The following is a 21,377-nucleotide window of genomic DNA, read 5'->3' on the forward strand; positions in this document are numbered from 1 at the left end:
TTACCCAAAGTGTTCAAGTAGACCTCACAGGTTGAACATGGAGCCTTGTAATAGGAATAAGCAAATTGTCCCTGACTGCTGCTAGACAAAGCAAACCTTTCTCCCTCTTGCCCCATTGTCCCTCCTAACTCAGCTGGCATTCCATACACTATCACACTAGGAAGATTTGTAACTAAGAAACATTATTTAACACTCAAGTCAAACTCCCTTCATTTTAAAGATAAGAAAACCTAATTGGGCCCCCAAGGTTACAAAGCATTAAAATAGCTCAGGACATGCATGCTGATTGGCTAAAGGATGAATTATCAAAACAGGGAGTAAAAGGCTAAGTAGCCAATTATGTGCAGGAAAAAGCTGCACATACTTTTGATTTGCCATGCAAGTATATTCTGAACCCTATTCTCACCAATGAGAAATAGTGCAAAAGACAAGAACTTGGGGAGAATATTTTATATCTTGGAAACAGAAATCCCAAGTCTGGTCAATTATGTAAAACCTTCACAAGAGATTTCAGAGAAAAAATTTATAGAGCTTATGTATCTTAGATCCCTAAAAGGATTTTTTTCAATAAGCATCAGCTTAGGTCACAAGCAGTGAAAAGAACTAATCCACTCCTATTTTGCTTCTATCCTTTAACGATGAAAATATCTTCACATTGATTTTAATGAATCTATTATTATAAAAACCTCCCTTCAGACCAATGTTTGGATTCTTCTTTTCATTGAGCAGCTAACCGAATGTGCATAAAAATGATTGAAATCACCAGGCCTTAATGTATATAAAGGGAAATGATTATTTAACTCCCATCAAGAAAGTACTACAAAAAAATTAGGCCAGAAAACAAAGTATGTTTTTCAAAAATCTAATAGAAAAGTTCTATGAACTGTATCTGTTGCCAGTATTTAGTATACATGGGATGATCTGAGAATAAGTATATTAAGATTACAAGTATAATTGGTTTTCTTTTCCTATTTTCATCACAAAGGATGGCTTACTGGATAGATGGGGCGGGGGGGGGGGGGAGGGATATATACTGAAAAAAAATATAGTAACCATAAGCACCAATTTGTCCAGGAGGGCTTAATATAAGAGCAGTATTAACCCCATGAGCCAGCATGGGTTCCCTATGATGCCAAGAGAGACCATACAAATACTTTTTCCAGAAAAATTTCCAGAAACAAGTCTTATTACTTTGAGAGCAGATGGGAATGCCTAAAAAACCTGTTCTGTGATGAAACAATGTAATGACAAAAGAATTCAGAGAAACATTGTAAGATTTCTATAAACTGATGCAAAACCAAAAGAAAACAAGACTTCAGGGTAAATCTAAATGATCCCCTAAAAATACATTGAACTTTGAATAATGGAATTTGATAGTCTGATTTGTCAAATCCACTTATATACCAAAAGTTGTTTTTGCCAAGAGAATTTTATCTGGAAGTTGGGCAGGATAGAAAATGTATATAAAAATAAAACACTTTTAAGTCATGCCAGACTAATCTTCCTTCCTGACAAGATTATTACTAGTAGCCTAAGTATACTGTCTCAGAATATCTGCAATCCAACATGATATTTTAAAATACTTTTAATACCCAAATGACTACATATATTAAGAACCAACTGAAACCCCCAAAGTTATGATAAAATAAGTTCTTTACAGTCTATACAGGAAAACCTCTAGCAGGCTGAAATCTAAGCAAATAAAATTATAATCAAGTCCTTTACTTGAGTCCAAAAAGTAGTCAATTTTAAGATATATTGCTCACATAATTACCCGGGGGATGTGGTGGGTTTCAAAATCCAAGTTAATATAGCAAAAGCTTATTCTTTTAAAATGGTCCTGTGACTTGGTAAAAGAATTCCCTTTGCCAAATCAACAAGTTACCTGAAACAATGGAGTTTAAGTGACTTGCTCTAACTGACACTGCCAACATCACATCCCACTCTTACCGGGAATACTTGCTCTCTTATCCTCTACCTCTGGATTTTGTCTTAAAACTGAGTTTAAGACTTAAAACAATAAGTCTTAAAGCTGATTCCAAAGGGCCATGATGATGATAAATGCTGATTAAGGAATTGGGGGGGGGGACCAAGTTCAATACAGGAGCAGTGTTAAATTATTGGGGTAGCTTCAGGGATAGTGGATAAAAACCATGCCTAGAGGATAAGAGGTTCTGGATTCAAATCAGGTTTCAGACATTTCCTAGCTACATGAATGACCCTGGCACCAAGTAACTTAATCCCCCTTACTCCCCCCCCCCCTTCCTTTCTCTTCTGCCTTGGAACCAATACTTAGTTTAGTTTCTAAGAAAGAAGGTGTTTTTTTTTTCCTTTTCCCAATACAGGAAAAAGTGGGAAATTTCGATTGGAAAAAAAAATTTGACCCAGTCTGAAGCATGATCTGCGGTTTTAGGCATTTTAGTAAAGCTCCTGAAAAGCTGAAACATACCAGTGGATGTGGTAGAGTTGAAATCACACCAGGAACTGGTAAATTTTTAAAAAGTTAAATCTTGAACACAGTCATGTGTCAATTTTTTGCTTGGCACCAGGGAAGAAAAATTATAACTAAGTTTCACGTTGCAAAAAACAATCAGTGGATTAGAAGTCCCTAAATTTGAGGCAGTATCAGACAGCCTCCCAGAGACTTGATTCCTTGCATGGGCTTAATAATAATACTTGAGCTGCCTCCTAGGATTAGAGAGTTAAAAAGTAGACATTTCAGATTAAGAAAGATTTAACATTCCAAGAGCTGTGCATTAATGAAAGTTATTGTGTTTCCCTTTGATAAGCCTCTTTCAGCAAAGGCTAAGATGACTTCCTTAGGGATGCCACAAATTATTTGTAGTCTATTAAGTTCCAAAGCAAAACTGGTATAAACTAAGCATGGTTTTCTAGTTCCACACTACAAACATAAATCCTAAACCACAGCTGCCCATTCCTGTACTTAAGGTCTTTGCTTTCAACTGGCTCCTAAAAGTAGTCTTTTCACTGCCAACTGATTTCAGTTTGCTATATGCTGCCAGCCAACAATAGCTTCATTTTAATGGGTAACTTAAGTCCTCCTAAATCTAGTTCCTTTTTAGTCACAATGGCTTACACTGGTACAATTGGGAAAATATTTAAATGTAATAAAGGCTGGGAGGGGAAGGTTCCAATAGCTAGATTACCCTGTGGTTCATTCTATTCCTTCCCTCCACACCATTGCAGTTCTTTTTAGAGTACAGACTAAAATCTTTGTATTGAAGTTTAGCACTCTATAATTTTGTTCAATATATATACTCCTTTCCAACTCTGAACTTTCACCAATACCAAGTTAGAACAAATTATGAAACCTTTTTCTTCACTCTAAAAAGGGTCCCTGTTATTGCTTACTATAAGAACAATGACAATAAAATGCTAGCAATATTTTTCATTTATCAGTAGGCCTCTAACATAAAAAGCACTAAATATTATTAACACCTAGATTGTGAAAGCTGAGGAAAATGGCTCAAGTGCAGGTGCAACTGCCAAAGTAAACAACCAGTCTGTTCCTAGCCCCTCAGTTGTTCCTTTCTCAACTCTGCCGAAAACAGGATGTTCTTCAAGTTGTAGAAGTAAGATTTCCTCCTCTGTATTGACAAGGACAATTTTCTCATTCTAAGTGACATGTATACAGCAAGAGCCAGAAATTTCTTCATACCCATTACAGATACCTCAAACCCTCTCCCTACCACCCTGGGACATGAAAAAGAAAGGAACATTGTTGCCTCTTCCTTACTACCTTATCTAATGCCCCAAAAGCCCTCCCAACAAAAACTTGTTTTTTAATGATTAACAAAATACAAATTCCTGAAATCCAGCTAAACAGACTGGGTCTCTCCTCCTAACTTCTCCCTACATCCCCTTGCCAAAATTTAAGTCATGTAAAGTCATGTAAAGAGTAAAGGAATACATCTTAATCACAAGAAATGACTAGTCCTGACTACATGGCTTTAAAATCTTTTCAGTCCCTACTTGAGAGCTGAAGTTATTAACCCAATATGCACACAAAGTCCTAATTTAGAGGTCTGAGACTAAAAGTAGGAAAATGACAGGCTCTGAGCAAAGGTTTTGGGGATTAGGGATTAGTTATCACTAATCAAATCCTTCCAAATTCGGTATTTTCCTCCTACATACATGGCAGTCCAGAATCTATGGTTGAGTATGATTTTCTGCCTCAGATACTTACCCAGCTCAGGTGGGTAGCTCAGAGATGGAGAAGGAATAGATAGGGAGTTGTCCCTATTCCTCTCTTCCAGGAGAGGAACAATAACTTGATAACTAAAACAATGGCATTTAATGGGAGCTGGGGGTATGGTTACAATTACAAAGTCCGACACAAAACAAGGATAGGAAGGTGGGCAGGAAAGTTACAAAATAAAGGGATCAACAGTAGGGTCTGGAAGGAAAGGTGGTCCAGAGATGCCTGAGCCAGGCTAATACGGCCTCTCCCGTCTGTCTTGTCTGTGTTCACCCCTGCAAGGAAAAAACAATCAATTAAAAACCACCATATCACAGAGGAAAGGGTCATTTCCATTATCCCCACAGTACCAACAGGACTTTATGTGCTTACTATTGATTAAGCGTTCTTTCTCTCTATTAACCCTCCCCCCCTTCCAGGATATGGATCTAGACAGGATTTTTGGCCTCGATGCCCACCTTTCATTCCCAAGTCATCACACCACAATAATCACAACTCCCTTCAAAATTCAATGAACAGTAAAAAAAAAAAAAAATCACTCACCTTGAGTCCATCTTGCCAGGTCCAAAGCCACCTCTGTCCCCTCCACCCCGGCCCCCTCGGAATCCCCCACGGTCCCCGCCTCTGCCTCGATAACCGCCTCGATCATAGCCACCTCTGCCACCTCTCCGATCATCACCAAAATTACCCCCTACAGGAAAACAAAAAGTAAACAAGGAGATGGGCTTGGATTATTCCACTCTCCAATCTTTCCCTTTTCCCTTCCTCCAATACTAATTCACGCTCCTTTTCCCAATGACAGCTCTTACCCATATGAGAGCCTCCAGGTCCCCCTCCAGGTCCATCAGGCTTAGGTGCCTTACACTGATTACACTCATTCCTCCAAGAAAAATTCATGTTCTCACATGTGCTAAGGACAAAAAGAAAAAAAGTAACAAACCATATTAAGGGATTGGACCAGCATAAGGGAGTTTGGGAATATGATGATAGATTAAGAATTGAATAAACAAAAGAGCATTTTAAAGTATTCTGTGCTAAGCCATGCAGCAAGTGCTAGAAATACACATTTTGAAGAAGCAGGGATAGAATTCCCTCCCAGGAAGGGTGGAAATAAAGCAAAAAAAAGGTAAAAGAAAAAACTGCTTTGAGAGGAATAATAGACTTTGACAATATTGAGAATAAAATAATCAGAAGAGAATCCTTAAATAAGGATTACAAATTTTTACTCACGGATTAGGACATTTCCAGTCTCCAGCTCTCTGCTGCCCTCCACCACCACCCCCTCCACTGGGGAATCCTCCACGGCTGCCACCACCACTGCCTCCACCTCCAAAGCCTCCACGGCCCATGGGTCCTACAAATAATTTGGGAGAGGATTAGTTTTGTTTTACCCTGACCCACTGTCTGCAAACCTTCTATCACTATTAATCTATTTAAAAGTTTCCCCATTTAATTCTTGTTTATAATAATCATTTTCCAAAATAATCCTTGTTCATTAAATCTTCCACCCTTATAGCACTTAGCACACCAGTGAGTGCCTGGCATAGTATGCAGTATATTTAAACAATGATTTTTTCCAACAAAACCAACAAAGAGTATTTGGCATCATAATATAACATTCTGTGCTCAGAGACCCAACCAAGAACCTCCCTAAGAGACAGGGGTCAAAACTGCCCTTGACCTATGGTTCTAATGGCCAAACCTCCCATACAATGGAGCTATCCACCCTCTCATTAATAAGTATCATTTTCACCTCCACGACCACGACCACCTCGGCCATTGCCACCTCCTCTGTTGAAGTCTGCTCTTCGAGTGGCAAAGGAGACTTTAATAGGGTTTCCAGAAAATTCTTTCCCTAAGGGAAGAAAGCAAAGAAAATCTTATGTCCAAGAACCTCAAGTATAATTACTTCTTAATTTACTACTAAGTACTACAGGGAAACCAAAAGGAACCCATGACTTATATCCCTCAAGAAGAAATAAGTAACATCTAAGAAACTAATTAGAAATTAGAATAAAAAAACAGAAAAAAATTAGAAAATAATCAGCTTCTTAAAGATAAATCATAATAGTTAGCTATCACAGGCAAGTCAACCCATTTATTATTTTCTCACATACTCACCATCAAACCAATCAATGGCTGCCTTGGCAGAGGGGGGATCATCAAATGATACTGTAGCCTCTCCTTTCAGCTTTCCTGTCTCCCTGTCTGTATACAAGTTGATCATAGGCTGCCCTGTCTTCTTATTGGTCTAAAAAAGGAAACAAGTGAAAATTCTTACAGGATCCAACATAATACAAAGAGCTCCCCTTTAACACAAACTGAAGCTTCACTTTCCCCAACTCAGCTGCCTCCCTCATAATCCAAGTTTTATTCTCCATCCCCAATGTGTTTCTAGTACCTTTATAATGCCAATTTGCTTGAAGTAATCTGCCACAGATTCAATAGTAACGTTTTCACCCAACCCTTGTACAAAGATGGTATTATTATCAGAATTATCCTGTTCTGCTAGAGAAACACACATACACACAAAAATTGCAGAGAAGAAATGGGAGAGAAACAAAAGATAAAAAACAATTAAATATCTCATATCTGTCCTACAAGCTTAGTTCCTACCCTCAGAGAATGTTATATTCATGTGCAGATGGAAACGGTTTAACTTAACAAGTTGACTTCATCAGCCATATTGCTCCATATATATCAGAATATCATCAAGCTCCTCTATCCTCTCTACTGAAACTTTTTCTTACCCCTTCCTTCAGTTACCTAATTTCCTTCAATGACCCTTCCAAATACCCCTAACCCCAACCATGTACTTTTTACCTCAAATTCTAATTACCAACTTTATTCCTAGAAATAAATAGCTTTCCAATATTAAGAACTCAAAACAGCTAAGAACCTCTGCTACTGTACTCTTGTAACCTTGACTTCCCTCCCCCCTCAAGTGGCTTGCAGCTCACCAGAGTCATGGCGTGATCCTTGGTCCCGGGGCCCTTGAATGAATAACATGAAAAAAAAGGAAAACAAGATACCCATTAGTCAGGAGAGAGGAACAGAAACAGAAAATCAAGACAAAAACACCAAATCCAAACACACTCTTGCAAACTGTAAAATCAGGTATGTGCTCACAGCCTCACCCCAAACCCTGTCCTGGGTTTGGTGCCCAGAGGAGAAAACCCTGAGCAGGGCTGGGGAGGAGACAAGCCCCTCCCTGTCTTTTAAGATCTGTAACCTGAGCCCCACAGGGGTAACTCCACACTCTAGAAAACAATGCCTCCCCAGCACAGGCTGGGAAATCTCAGCACAGGCTGGTTGGGGGGAGAGGGGATGGACCCCACTGTATTTACCAAACCAAATGCTATAGCTTAGCCCCACTCTCTCAACCCAGAGAGATGAGGGTATTTCACCACCGGCACATGATGCGCATCCAACTTCTCCAAAACTTTTAAACCAAGACATTTGCCCTCTTGAAACCATTTTCTATTGCTTCAGCTTTTAGAAACCGTTTTCTTAAACCATGTTAAAGTTTTCCCAAGCCACATACATTCATATAATATCTGTGTGTATTTTTAAAATAGCATGTCCCAGGGAACAGACCAAAAAAATCTCTTTTCCATGTTTACAGCCTCTATTTCTTTCCAGAGACCATTGTGACCAGTATTTATCTGAATTCACCATGTACAAAAAAAATCATATACACACACTGAATGCACACCTAATTCATAAACACATGAGCCTTTGGTTTTAAATGTTGAGTGACAGTTCAAGAAACCATGTGTCAACCAGACCAGAAAGTTTCCAGCTTAATGGGAGACTTTTAAATTTCCATTTTTCATGAAGTCATAAGATTATTTTATCCTTTTTTTTTTTTTTAAAGACCTGGTTATTTCCCATGAGTCACACATACACTCAGTTTTCCTGAAGTCGTCCACACCTTCCTTCCCAAACTAGCTATTAGTCCCACTTGGGGAAAGTTAGAGTATGTTATCTTACATTTGGGTAATACCATTCAGTACCTAATATAATATACACATCTACGTTCCACCCAAGCCAGTGTTTATCATACCCCTCCCCCAGAAGTTAAGACATTTAGGTTGTTGAATGTTTTTCTAACCTTAGAAACACAGATCAAAAGATCCTAAAGCCAGTTTGGCACCATGTTAATCACATTCTCACCAAGAGGATCTCGTAAGAAGTTGTCTCTAAATGGGTATTCTTATAACCCACCCTCTCCTTTCATGTCTATTAGACATCCTCAACCTTTGAGAAAAAGTCAGCCAGTCAGACCAATTTGGTACCAGGCAACTGTTTCACCCTCTCCAGAGGTTATAACACAATCTGGCAGTAGGTGGCACTCTATCCCAACCCTGGAGGTGATTCTGGACACTTCAAACCTCTTTGACACTTAAAAACATGAGAAGACATCTGCAAATGAACAATCAGACAAAGCATTGCCGGGGGTTGGGAATTTTGGAAACTCTGTTCACTTACCACCAAATTTATTGAAGCCACCACGGTCACTTCCGCTGGAGAAGACAAGTTAGAAGAAAGGACATGAAGCTTCCAACGGCTACAACAGGGTGTTTGGTTTTTTTTGTTTGTTTGATTTTTGTACAGTCTCCCCAATGTGGATATTTGTTTTGGGAAAACAAGTGGCTACTAAGATACATTCCTTCCTGACCACCCCTCAATCTGACCTTTGAGGATGTCACACACATGTGTGCAGTTTCTCAAACACAGTTTAAGGTTTTGGTTTTTTGTTTGTTTTTTGATTGTTTTTAAATGTTATATATCTCCATTTCCTCTGGAAAAAGTGACCCGTTTTCCTTTGTCGTCCTTCCGATGTGGCAGTTGTGTTTTTTTTTCCTCTTGTAGTAAAAGTGGTTTCGACAAACCCAAAAGTTGGTTTAAAAACCCTGTCCCCAATTTACCCAGAAGACACTTCACACCGGGCTGGGTTAGCCCTAAACACAAATGATTTTTGTGGTTTTGCTTTGAAAGCAGCAAGCAAACCCAACCCCATCCATAAAGTCAAAACCAAAGGCGATTTTCCCCTTAAAGCGAGACAAACTCTTAGCTAAGCCCTGTCCTAACTACTGAGCTGTTTTTGGTCTTTCCCCCCCCCCAGGGGTCACCCCTTCTACACTGTGAGAAGAGCGGAGTATTTGCAATGTCACCTTTCATACCTGTGGCACATAAAATGCAGAGCAAGTTAACAGTCACATTAACAGTTGCTTTTTTTTTTTTTAAGTTTTGCATCAAACACACAGATTTCTTGATTTTTGGAAGTTTTTTTTTGATTGCCCCCACCCACCCATGAAAAATACTTACCTGGTTGGTATAAGTACAACTCATTAAAAAGTGTTGGGTTTTTGGTTTTTGGTTTGTTGTTTTGTTTTTTAAGACAAAAACACACTGATAAATCCTACCCTCATTTCAAAGGAGATAAGACATTGAGACAGTGGGGTCACTCGGACCATGTTTATCACCAGGTTTGACAGATGTTTTTTAAAGTCAAGTCTGAGGTTTTGCTTTAAAAGAAACTATGTGGGGAAGGGCAGAAGGGAAATCCAGTCTGACACACTGATCATATATATTCAAGAAAGATAGTAGTCAAGGGAGAAGGGAAGTGGTAAGACCAGAGACCACTGTGTCAAGAGCATTTGCTCTAAGGCCTGCAACTCAGTGAACATAGCTAATTCCAGTTACAAGGTCACACACGAAGTGATCAGGATCAGTAAGTTGTGGGGATAGCTAAATTCTTATCAACCAACTCTCAGAAAAGAAAGGCCATGTGGAATGATGGGTATAATAAAAGAACTTCCACCCACCTCATTTCCTGGCAAAGAAGATACCATCCCTCTCTCTAAAGTTTCTACCAAGGGCTGGGCAAGTCCTTTACAATGAGAGGCTATATATAACTCCAACCTATACCATTTATACCCATTTTTCCCCTTGAGACGAAACTGTTAGTTTCTTCTCAACCTCTTGTTCAGTATGGTCAAGGGAAGATAAGTAAGGAAAAGCATCAAGTTCTTATTCCTAAGTCCCCACAAAAATCAAACTAGCACAGTGGGGTAGATAAAAGGAGACAAATCACTACCCCCAAACCAACAAAACAATCCCCCAAATCCCTAGAAACTAACCCATGCATCCCTTAGGTCTAGGCTTGAGAAAAAAGGGAGACAAGATCCATGCAACCCTTAAGCCACCCATTTGGAAATATTCCCTAGCTCCCCACGAGACACCTACCCCATGCCACCTCTGCCTCCACGTCCACCTCCACGACCTCTGGGCTCATAGCCACCACTGCTACGGTTGTATCCGCCGCCACCACTGCTGCTGCCGCCTCCGCCACCCCGACCTCTGCCCCCACGGTCCTGCTGGCCTCCCCCATAGCTGCTGCTACCACCTCCACTCTGGTCCTGGTTGCCATAGCCTCCACCACTTCCACCACTCATTGATGATTGGTCTTGGCCATAGCTACCTGTTAAGAAATTAAAAGAAGACCATCTAAGACTTGGCATAATATGAACTGGCAAAAACCATAAGACCACTCTTAGGACCTTCTGAGGGATTTATGGAAAAGAACCCACATTCAGAGGAAGAACTGCAGGAGTGGAAACACAGAAGAAAAGCAGCTGCTTGAACACATGGGTTGAGGCAAACATGATTGGGGATTTTGATTCGAAACTACCACACCAATGCAATGATCAACAATTTGGAAATAGATCTTGATCAATGACACATGTTAAAACCAGTGGAAATGCGCATCAGCCAGGGGTGGGGGGAGGGCGAGGGGTGAAGGGGAAAGTAGGAGTGAATCATGTAACCATGTTAACTTTTCTAAAAAATGGATATTAATAAATGTTAAAAAAATAAAGTTTTAGGACCAACAAGAGAACTAAAAAAATGGTAAAAACATAGCTCCATAGAAAAGGGAGTTGAAGAAGGGGCTAGAGGGAAAAGTATCTTACCTCCACCACCCCCTCCACCGCCACCACTGCTGCTGTTATACTGATTCTGTTGACCATATCCTTGAGGAGGATTATAGGAGCTTTGCTGCTGTCCATAGGAGCTTTGCTGCTGTCCACCATAGCCAGACTGCTGCCCGTAGCCCCCACTCTGGGGCTGCCCATAGCTACTGCTCTGGGAGCTGCTACCATAGCTAGGGAAGAGAAGAGAATAGATTAGAGCCTAGATCTTTTCTAATCTCCATTTCCATTTTTATATTTTCTACCCTATCCTTAACACACACAGGAACTACCCTCAAAAAAATTTTACTATCTTCTCCCAGAAGCTAAATAATTCTCACCTCCCTGATGTGCTGCTAGGTGCTGGCTGCTGGCTATAGCCAGGATAGGATGACTGCTGACCATAAGAAGGTTGAGAACTCTGGCTGCTGCCATAGCCACTGGTTGAACCATATCCTTGAGGAGCTGACTGAGTACCATAGCCTGCTGAAAGGAAAAAAACACAAGTTATTCAAAAGCCATGCTGAGTCTCATTATGAAACAAATGTGCCAAGTATAACATAAGAAATATAGTAAAAGTTTTCTTCAAATTTTTTGGCAGATAAAAATTTTCCAATCCCTTTAACATAAAAGTTATTCTGTATCTACATCCATATGCTATCTTTAATGTAAACAATTCCTAGTCTTTCTTACTCTTTAACATTGCTTTCAGTTCCTTTTTTAATTCAACCTAGTTCCTGGCTCCCTTATACACTGGAAGCATCTCCTAAGCAAGTTGTCAAAGGCATACTTTGTATCACATTAAGTATTGCCTAAATTAAAGTACCTTGAAAGAGAAATCACTTACTTTGAGAGAAATCAAACCAAAATTAAAAGATATTAATCTCTACCCTCTTGGATAGAGGGACCCAGTAAAATCTCTTATTTATCTTATTTCACCTTCATTATTTTTTATGGGGAAGAGGGAGAGGTATTAAAAAAAGGATAATACATTTAAAAAGGGAAGTACTAGCATATTAAAATTTGGAGGCTGAAGGAGGGATTGAGATAAAATACTTTTCCTTAAACCCTTACCTTTTGTCTTAGAATCAATACTAAGAATCAGTTCTAAGGCAGAAGAGTGGTAAGGACTTGGCAATGGGGGTTAAGTGACTTGCCCAGGGTCACATAGCCAGTAACTCTGAAGCAGATTTGAACCAGGACATTCCATTTCCAGACCTGGCTATCCAGTCAGCCACCTAGCTAGCTGTCTCCAAAATACTGTTTAAAAAATAAACCAATGCTCCTCAGCTTCAGGAGGGGGTAGGGAAGCGGGAAGGGAAAAGACATGAATCATGTAACCAGGGAAAATATTCTAATTTTTAAAAAAGCCAATGAAGATCTGCAACAAAAGGATTTGGAAAATTTCAAATGTCTTACTGTTTATTTGTTAAAATGAAATCCTTTGAAATATAAAATCTTGATTCTAAATGAAACATTCAGAAAGGTGGGGGGGGGGGAATCGATTAAAAAAAAATACTTACTGTTCTGGGTCTGTCCATAGGAGGAGCCATAGCTACTCTGACCATAGCCTGAGGTATCAGCTGATTGGCCATAGCCACTGTAGCTCTGTTGGCCATAGGGCTGACTGCTCTGTTGGGAATAGCCTTGTCCAGGCTGGGTAGGGTAAGCCCCATAGCTAGGGGGGAAAAAATTACAAAATATTAATAAATATTAATAATTAGGAATATTAATAAAATAAAATTAGATATAGATATCTTGCCACCACTAGTGCATTCCCTTTGATGTCACACTCACCTTTGTGTGGCTTGTTGAGTGTACTCTGTAAAAGTAAAGAAAAAAAAAAGGTAGGTTATATTCCTGATATTCTGTTTATTACACATACACAACTCCAACAGGAAAAAAATTTGTGCTTCAGAAAGTTTATCCCAAAAAACAAAAGAAAAGAGGAAAGGATCTGCAAAGAACTAAATCCTCTCATAAAAGGGTCTTCTGAATGTTTCTTCACTGTAGAATAAAACTAGAGAAAGAAGACCAAGGACTTGAGGGAGAAAGCTAAAAGTATAGTCTCAAGGAAGTAAAAAAAAAAAACCATAAATATACACATTGAAATATACATACCTTTTAACATACATAGAGCAGTGGTAGCAAAAAATTGAAACAAAGACATTTACAATGGCTAAAGAAATTCTGGTAATATCGGACAACAAAAGGAATACACCCAAAGGAATTCAGAAGCATGGGGATTTATGTGAACTGATAAAGGAGGTAATAGATCAGACAATATTGGGGGAAAAAAAAGAATGCTGAGTAATTATAATGGTGAAGCTATACCTCCTAAAATGAGTATATATCTGATTTTCTTCTTGTTAGAGTTTATGAAACTATGAAATTAGAATATTGTATAACCAGGGTAGGAAGGGGGGATGGAAAAGGAGCTGGTACTGGTTCGTTTGGAATAGAGAAATGAGACGGGATAAATTTGGAAATGAGTAGGATGCATAAGTGAAAAGATGTCAATAAAACATTTCTTCAATTGCCAACGTATCTTGACTAATACCAGAAATAGGAAACATTAACAAAAGACAGAAAAGGGAAAAACATCTTTTCATGCCTTCTTCCCTTCCCTCCCAAAAGGAACTCAGCAGGAAATGCATCGGGGTAATATTCCATTAGTCTTATTGCTTAAAAAAGCTTCTCCCTGCAATCTCACCCTATGAAGCTAAAAGAATTGAGACACTTAGAAAATACTAAAACACAAAGGAGTAGATGGGCTTCCAAAGTGCTCGGACAGAAATGCAGAACCTGGCTTTAAAGTAGAAAGCAGAAAGGATTTGGGGGCTAGTTTTTTGTCCTGACTGCAATTTCCCCAAACCTAGGGGTGGTGCACAAGTAATTTTACCTGCCTGAATCTCTTAAATCATTTACAAAATAATTGCCTGTCGTCCTACTTTTCACAGGGCCATTGTGAGACTCAAATTACAAGTCCAGGGAAGTTAAAAGGGCTATATTATCCGAAGCAACATTAATCAAGTTCTCAAAGGGCAGCTGAAGCATAACAAGAAATTCTGTTCTTTTGGAACAGAAAAGTGCCTTTCCATCCATAATGAGAGGTACAAAGAGATAAACTAATCGTAACCCTTTCTTCACAAGTGCCGGCAGAGTAGTTCGTGGCTACCTCAGGAAAAGGAAAATCTGATTAAGAAAAAGGTTGGGCAGAATACCAAAGTGCCCCAAGTAATTTTCTGAGGCCCTTAACGGGACACGAGGAACGATAATGAGCTTTGCCTCCTTCTCCCGGGCCCACAGCTTGGCCGCATACGCTTGAGGAGCAAGGAAAAGCCTCAACCATTATGGGAAGAAAGGATAGAAATGGGGGAGGGGGTCCCCAGCAAGAACAGAGCATGGGGGTGCCTAGGGGAAGATCAAGAAAAAGCCGGCTGTGGTGAGAGGAACGCGCGAACCCGGACAAGGCCTCGGCTCCCGGGCAGGGCGTGAATCCAATGCGCGTGCGCACCAGAGTTGCCCGGATGCGGCACTGCGACAAAGCGGGGAGGAGTGAAAAACTAATAGCGGGAAACCGCAATGAACGGCATTTCTCTCCGCCGCCTTATTCGCCCAAAACTTCAGTTGCCAGGGCCTTCGCTCGCTATCAAGGGAAGATCACAGGAAACTCTTCTGCAAATCAACTCTATACACTAACGCGCCAGAACCATGGGACAAAATGGCGGCAGCGGCCTCTCTTCTCCCCGCCCACCGCCCTCGACTTACTTCCCGCCTAGACCGCGCGAGCCTAAGACCCTTCCTCCCAGACACAAGCACAACGGATCCAACCATACTCCCTTCCCTCCTGACTCCCCAAAAAAAGGACTCCAGACCGCTCCGAACGCGGTCCGGACCAATATCCCAATCTTCGCACGAGGCGGTCAGGGATCGGCTCGCCCCCCCCTCCTCGAGCTCCTACCGTTGGAAGCCATGTCCGCGCACGCGCACACCGGCTACCGAGCAACAGAAAACAGTCGACAGCCGACCACGACGCCTCGAGGACTGAACGGCCCCACCCCCTGCGCTGAACTTATGTACTCCTCCCCCTCCTCCTACGCACCGCAGGGGACTGTACCAAATCCAGAACCAGGTGGCAATCTAAGCTGTAACTGGACGAAATCAAGCCTTAGGGATATTACGAGATGATCTATACAAAGAGATGGAAAATGTAGACTATAGAAAATTTTTTCGTTTGTAAATTTTGTCCATACCTGGAAGAAAGAGGTAATATTGCTTAATTCTAGTTAGAGAACTCACAGATCTCCCCCTAGGAACAGCAAAATGGTACGTTTGGAAGCAAAGTCAGGAAAAGAAAGGAAGGGGAGGTGAAGGGGGAGGGGTGACGGCAATACGACCGCGATCCATTGGTGGGGAATTGCGAGGGAGGGAGAGTAGGCCTAGTTCCGGAGCTCACCCCTCCCCCTAACCACCCCTCCCTCCTTCGGCGTGGGTGGAGGCGAGGAACCGCTTTTCCTTCCGCGCTAGAAGAGAACTGCTGGCTACAAAGGAGTCGGGGAACTACGCATCCCTGTCCCTCTCTGGGCCCTGGCCGCCCTCGGGTACCAGTTACACACATGCACAGTTCTCACATATGCACAGTGACCTCTACATGGCCAGCTCTTCCCCATAAAACAGTTGCTCCACAACCTTTTCTCCCAGTGCCCCCCAGCCCACTCCCTCACGATGTACACACATAAATTAATTCCCTACCATTCCACGACTCCCTGTGGCCACCCCTCACTGACATTTCCCCACTCAGCCCCTTGAACTTCACTTACCTCCCGGGAGCCCCACCACCCCGGCAGGAATGGACTAGAGCCAGCTCCAACCAGCTCAGAACCAGTTCCAATCGTTAAATTTTAATTATGAATATTTGCACCTGGGCATCAGACAAATGGTACAAACAGGCTTGATTTATTGATTTGTTGATTGTTTAGACTTAAGAAAAGAATGGAGAAAATATGTTGATAAGGCAAATTATACTGAGCCAGTGTTAGCTTTTACCAGTACATTCTTTAAGAGGATGCTGGTTCCCCCCTCCCCCAATCCCAACAGTTTCCTCTCCACATACACCCTCTCATCATTGATAGCAGTTGCCCTCATATGCACACCCTGTAAATGAAAGGCAAGTTTTCTCTCAATATAATAGGCTTCTTGAGATACTTTACGTTTTCTATGTCTATCCTTTTGTGTCTTAAGCATTTTCTATGGAAGAAGAAATAGTTGTCTTCCATCTAATAATTTCTATTTGTACATTATCTTTTTTTAGAAAGAAATCTGTTACATTTTGAGGAAATTCTAAATGCCTTACCTAAGGCTTGTTTTAGAGATTTCTCTGGAGTTTTATTCTGAGGTGGAGGCAATGAACTATGAGATTTTAAAAATTGGCCCCCTCTAATGCCCCCTAAAATGAATTTTCACTAAAATGAATGTTATCTCCCTTGTGAGAGGGAGCTGCAAACTATGTATTACATGTTAATTTTAGAGAACTGCTTTTTTCTTTTATTCTTTGTTTCAGGGGATGGCTCTTTGAAGAGAAGTAAGGGAAAGGATATATTTGGAAATCATGATGTAAAAACAAAAGACTTTTTTAATCTATTAGTTGTGGACCCCCTGGACTAGATAATTTCTGAGGGCCTTTCAGCTCTGACATCTGAAGACCAATGAATGATTCTGTGAATTATATTCTTGTCTAACCTGATCCTTCACTTTGTCTGCTTGAATGGATAACACCAGTAGAGATAGGAAGTGAAAGTCTGTCTCACAAAATAGTATGAACCAACTTTGTTAAACATTGCTAAAATCTGGTAGGCATGCCAACCTTCATAAGTCAAAGATAACCTTAATTTTATGCTCAGGAGATATAGCTCTTTTAAAAAAGCAATGGAAATAACACAAGTTTTTAAAATCCAAGATTTCTCATCATAGATGTCAGGTTAGAAAATATGACAAAAAAAAAGAAAAATAGTAAATGGTGAAGGGGCTATGAAAAGGTAATTGTGATAATGCACTATATACACACATGAATTGATTCAATTATTCTGTAAAACAATTTGGGATTATACCCCCAAAGTCACTAAACTGTATGTGCCCTTTGAATCAGTAATACTACTACTGCAATATATCCCCCAGGAAATCAAAACCAGAGGGAAAAGTCCCATATATTTACAAGATAAAGAAACAAAGAAAATGTTTTATTATTAGAGTTCATGCCAGAAACAAACTGAGGGCCCATCAATTTTGGAAGTAGCGGAACAAATTGTAGTATTTTATGAATATAATTAAATTGTTGTAATGTAAATTGAAATATAAATGAGATAATACCATTGAAAATGATGAGTATGAAGAATTCAAAGAAATTTAAGAATATTTGTTTGAATTTATGGAGAGCAAAATAAGCAGAATCAGGAGAACAATTCACACAATGACCAAAGTAATATAAAAGTAAAACAACACTAAAAGATATCAGAACTCTCTCATAACAGAATAATTCTGTCTTCAAAAAACTAATGGTAGGGGGCAGCTGGATGGTTCAGTGGATTGAGAGCCAGGCCTAGAGATGTGAGGTCCTAGGTTCAAATCTGACCACAGATACTTCCTAGCTGTGTGACCCTGAATAAGTCACTTGACCCCTCATTGCCTAGCTCTTACCACTCCTCTGCCTTGGAGCCAATACACAGTATTGACTCCAAAATGAAAGGTAAGCGTTTAAAAAAAAAACTAATGGTAGATAGATAGATATCTAGATAGATAGATGGAGCATCCTTAAACATTTATCATGTGCCAGGAACTGTGCTAAAACTGAGAATAAAAATTCAAACCCAAAAAAGGCAGTCTCTACCCTCAAAGAGAGGCAACTAGGTGGCAGTGTATCTAGGCCTGAAGCCGACTCAACCTGATCTCAGATGCTTATTAGCTATGTGACCCTGGGCAAGTCACTTAACCCTCTTTGTCTCATTTTGTCATCTATAAAAGGAGTCAGAGATGGCAAACCACTCCAGTAACTGCCAAGAAAATCTCAAATGGGGTCAAGAAGAATTGCTGAAAAACAACTCAATAAAACCCTCAGGGAGCTTACATTCTAAAGAGGAAAGATAACAAAGGAGAGATGGAAATGGGGAGAAAGGGCACCAAGGAGATGCATGTGTCAAAGTGGAATCTAGAAAGTCCCAAACTTGTAGCCACTTGGGATCTGAAAGCCCCCCAATTTCAGTTATCTTGAAAGTAAAGACCTCAAGCTTGATCTTGTCACGTGAGAATTTCTCCTGGAGGGAAAGCCCAACAACTTCAGCCATACTTCACAAGTTTCAGACTAACAATAAACCTTAAAGTATTTTAGGTGAAGCTAGCAGACTTCACCAGGTGTTAAGTACCTTTTTTTTTTGTCCTGGTAGTTTCTCTCTCCGTGTCAAAGTGCTTTTCCAAGGCAGCCCAGCCCTTGCTTGCATCTTTCCCTTTTGTGTCCATTGTAAAAGATCAGCCTCTCCCTGATAATCCTATCTAGGACTCCTAGGTTTCTTTGTAGCCATTATAAAGTCAATCAACTGTACTTTCCCATCCTCATTTCCCTTAAAAGTATATTGGGGGGGCAGCTGGGTAGCTCAGTGGAATGAGAGTCAGGCCTAGAGACAGGAGGTCCTAGGTTCAAACCCGGCCTCAGCCACTTCCCAGCTGTGTGACCCTGGGCAAGTCACTTGAACCCCATTGCCCACCCTTACCAATCTTCCACCTATGAGACAATACACCGAAGTACAAGGGTTTAAAAAAAAAAAAAAAGTATATTGGGGCAGCTGGGTAGCTCAGTGAATTGAGAGTCAGGCCTAGAGACCAGAGGTCCTAGGTTCAAATCCGGCCTCAGACGCTTCCCAGCTGTGTGACCCTGGGCAAGTCACTTGACCCCCATTGCCTACCCTTGCCACTCTTCCACCTGTAAGTCAATACACTCTTCCACCTATAAGTCAATACACAGAAGTTAAGGGTTTAAAACTTAAAAAAAAAAAAAAAAAAAAGTAGTTCCCCAATTTCTTTTATTCCTCAGAGTTGTCTCTCTAGCACAGTTGGCACTCCCAGGGGGTGGGTTTGTGTGGGCTTGTGTGGGTTTGGAGCTTGCTACTCTGTGTGAAGGCCTTGAGGAAAGTATGAAATCCCTCTTAATTAGAGATGTGGCTTTTCTGACTATTTAATAATATTTAATAAGTTCTGTGTTTTTTCCAGTTCAACACATGCATACCTGAGAGTAAGGTAGAAAAGTCTGGAGGGTCAGGAGCTGCATCAGGACAGAAGTGAGCATGGATGGCCTGAAATATTTCTGGTTTTAGGGAGGAAATTATGAAAAAAAAAAAAAAGAGAAAAAAATAACCATGATAGGGGGCAGCTAGGTGGCACTGTAAATAGTATTAGGCCTGGAGTCAGGAGGACCTGGGTTCAAATATGATCTAAGACATTTCCAAGCTGTACAACTCTGGGAAAGACACTTAACCCTGTTTGCCTAGCCCTTACCTTTCTGTCTTCAAGTTACTAAAACAAAAAGTAACTTGGTTGTTATTTTAAGTAACCATGATAGGGGAAAAAATCAAACATTTAAAAAGAATAAAAGAAAATCAGTGCAATCTAATAACTACTTTGGGTGCATATAGTTCTTGCCTTAAAGGAACTTGAAAATCTAGTAGGGAGATAAGACAAGCATGGATTCCAGGTTCCTCTATGTTATACATAGAATTACATGTCAACAAAGGGACCTGATCAGAATCAGCAACTCTAAGGGTTTTACAAGGACGAGAGGCAGCATGTTGTAGTATAATATGGGCACCTGTCTGGGAGTCACATCAAGTTCAAGGCCCGTCTGAGACTCTTTTACTCTCTGTGGGACTGTGGACAAATCAAAATCTATGTCTGGGGGGCAGTTAGGTGGCTTAGTGAATTGAGAACCAGGTCTAGAGATGGGAGGTCCTAAGTTCAAATCTGGCCTTAGACATGTCCTAGCTGTGTGACCCTGGGCAAGTCACTTGACCCCCATTGCCTAGCCCTTACTACTCTTCTGCCTTGGAACCAATACCCAGTATTGATTCTAAGGTAGAAAGTAAGGGTTTAAAAAAAAAATCTATGTCTGTTTCCTCAGTTGTTCAATGGAGTTAATATTTATACTACCTACCTCATAATATTCTGTAAATATAATGCTTTGTGAACTCTTTCAAGTACTGAAGAATTATTATCATTATAGTCTAATCAAGTATAATCCTGATTTTTGTTGTTCTGTCATTTTTCAGTCATGTCCCACTCTTCCTGACCCCATTTGGGATTTTATTGGCAAAGATCCTAAAGTGATTTGCCATTTCCTCCTCCAGCTCATTTGACAGAAGAGGAAACTGAGGCAAACAGGTTTAAGTAACTTGCCCAGAGTGGCACAACAAGTCAGTGAGTCAGTGTCTGAGACTCGATTTGAATTCATGAAGATGAGTCTTCCTGATTCTAAGTCCAGGGCTGACTCAAACCAGATTTTCAGCCTCCCTAATTTACTTAGAGGAGCCCATTGTATCTCCTACCTCATGGGTTAGGGTAGCCTCCTTTGATTGATTATCTGCATCTTTAAAACTGGTGACATGACACTGAGCTGGTCACTTTCTTTTCTGAAATTTTTCATCCCCATTGGACAGAGTTCTAGTTATGGAACATCAGGATTTGTAGACAAGGTGGTGTAGCCAGCCAGGCTAATCTAAAAGTCCTGAGAAACCAGAGTGCCTGAGACTGCCGCCTGAGAAGACTTGTGAACCTGCTCTAGGTGAACCCAAGAGCCCAAACTTCTTCCTCTCTCCAGAGACTGTGTGTGGAGAGCGATTATGCCTTCATGGGATGGGAGAGCATTTTTGCGTATTTGTCATGATACCTTCTGAAGTAACTATTCCTTTGTAAAAGATCCTGTATTGCACAGGGAAATCCTCTTTTAAGAAATGGGTACTGAGAGGAGTGTCAGCTTGGAATCTAGAAAACCCAACCTTGAGATAACTTGAGAACTCCAAGTTTAGTTAGCTTGAAAGCTGAAGAACTCACAATTGACCTTGTCATGGGAATTTCTCTGGAGGGAAAGCCCAATTTCACAAGTTTCAGACTAACAATAAATCTTAAAGTATTTTAGGTGGAGC

General features: G+C 40.6%; 1 protein-coding gene across 5 annotated transcripts; it reads right to left on the minus strand.

Moving 5' to 3' along the window:
- Window positions 1-4,292: 4,292 nt before the first annotated feature.
- Window positions 4,293-15,236, minus strand: FUS (FUS RNA binding protein). Of its 5 annotated transcripts, none has more exons than XM_044659577.1 (15): window positions 15,158-15,236; window positions 12,991-13,015; window positions 12,717-12,871; window positions 11,535-11,676; window positions 11,197-11,387; window positions 10,472-10,706; window positions 8,711-8,745; window positions 7,180-7,212; window positions 6,621-6,724; window positions 6,341-6,470; window positions 5,973-6,074; window positions 5,450-5,573; window positions 5,029-5,129; window positions 4,763-4,910; window positions 4,293-4,494 (listed from the first exon to the last, which is right to left on the minus strand). In XM_044659577.1, exons 1-15 carry the CDS (start codon window positions 15,168-15,170, stop codon window positions 4,455-4,457), a joined length of 1,578 nt encoding a protein of 525 aa, XP_044515512.1. In that variant the 5' UTR covers window positions 15,171-15,236; the 3' UTR covers window positions 4,293-4,454. The 5 variants fall into 5 exon arrangements, with proteins under 5 accessions (XP_044515512.1, XP_044515507.1, XP_044515516.1 ...); XM_044659572.1 differs by having other exon boundaries at window positions 6,621-6,727; XM_044659581.1 differs by having other exon boundaries at window positions 11,206-11,387; window positions 11,535-11,679.
- Window positions 15,237-21,377: the final 6,141 nt, after the last annotated feature.

The sequence above is a fragment of the Gracilinanus agilis genome, chromosome 1 (assembly GCF_016433145.1).
Source record: "Gracilinanus agilis isolate LMUSP501 chromosome 1, AgileGrace, whole genome shotgun sequence".
Lineage (NCBI taxonomy): Eukaryota > Metazoa > Chordata > Mammalia > Didelphimorphia > Didelphidae > Gracilinanus > Gracilinanus agilis.

Bases quoted from the DNA above. Each gene is read 5' to 3' on its own strand.
- FUS (XM_044659563.1), bottom strand. The intron at 6,728-7,179 runs GTGAGCTGCAAG...GTGTTTCTCTAG, and splicing joins AGGATCACGCCATGACTCTG to CAGAACAGGATAATTCTGAT. The intron at 4,495-4,762 runs GTGAGTGATTTT...TTTTCCTTGCAG, and splicing joins CCTGGCAAGATGGACTCAAG to GGGTGAACACAGACAAGACA.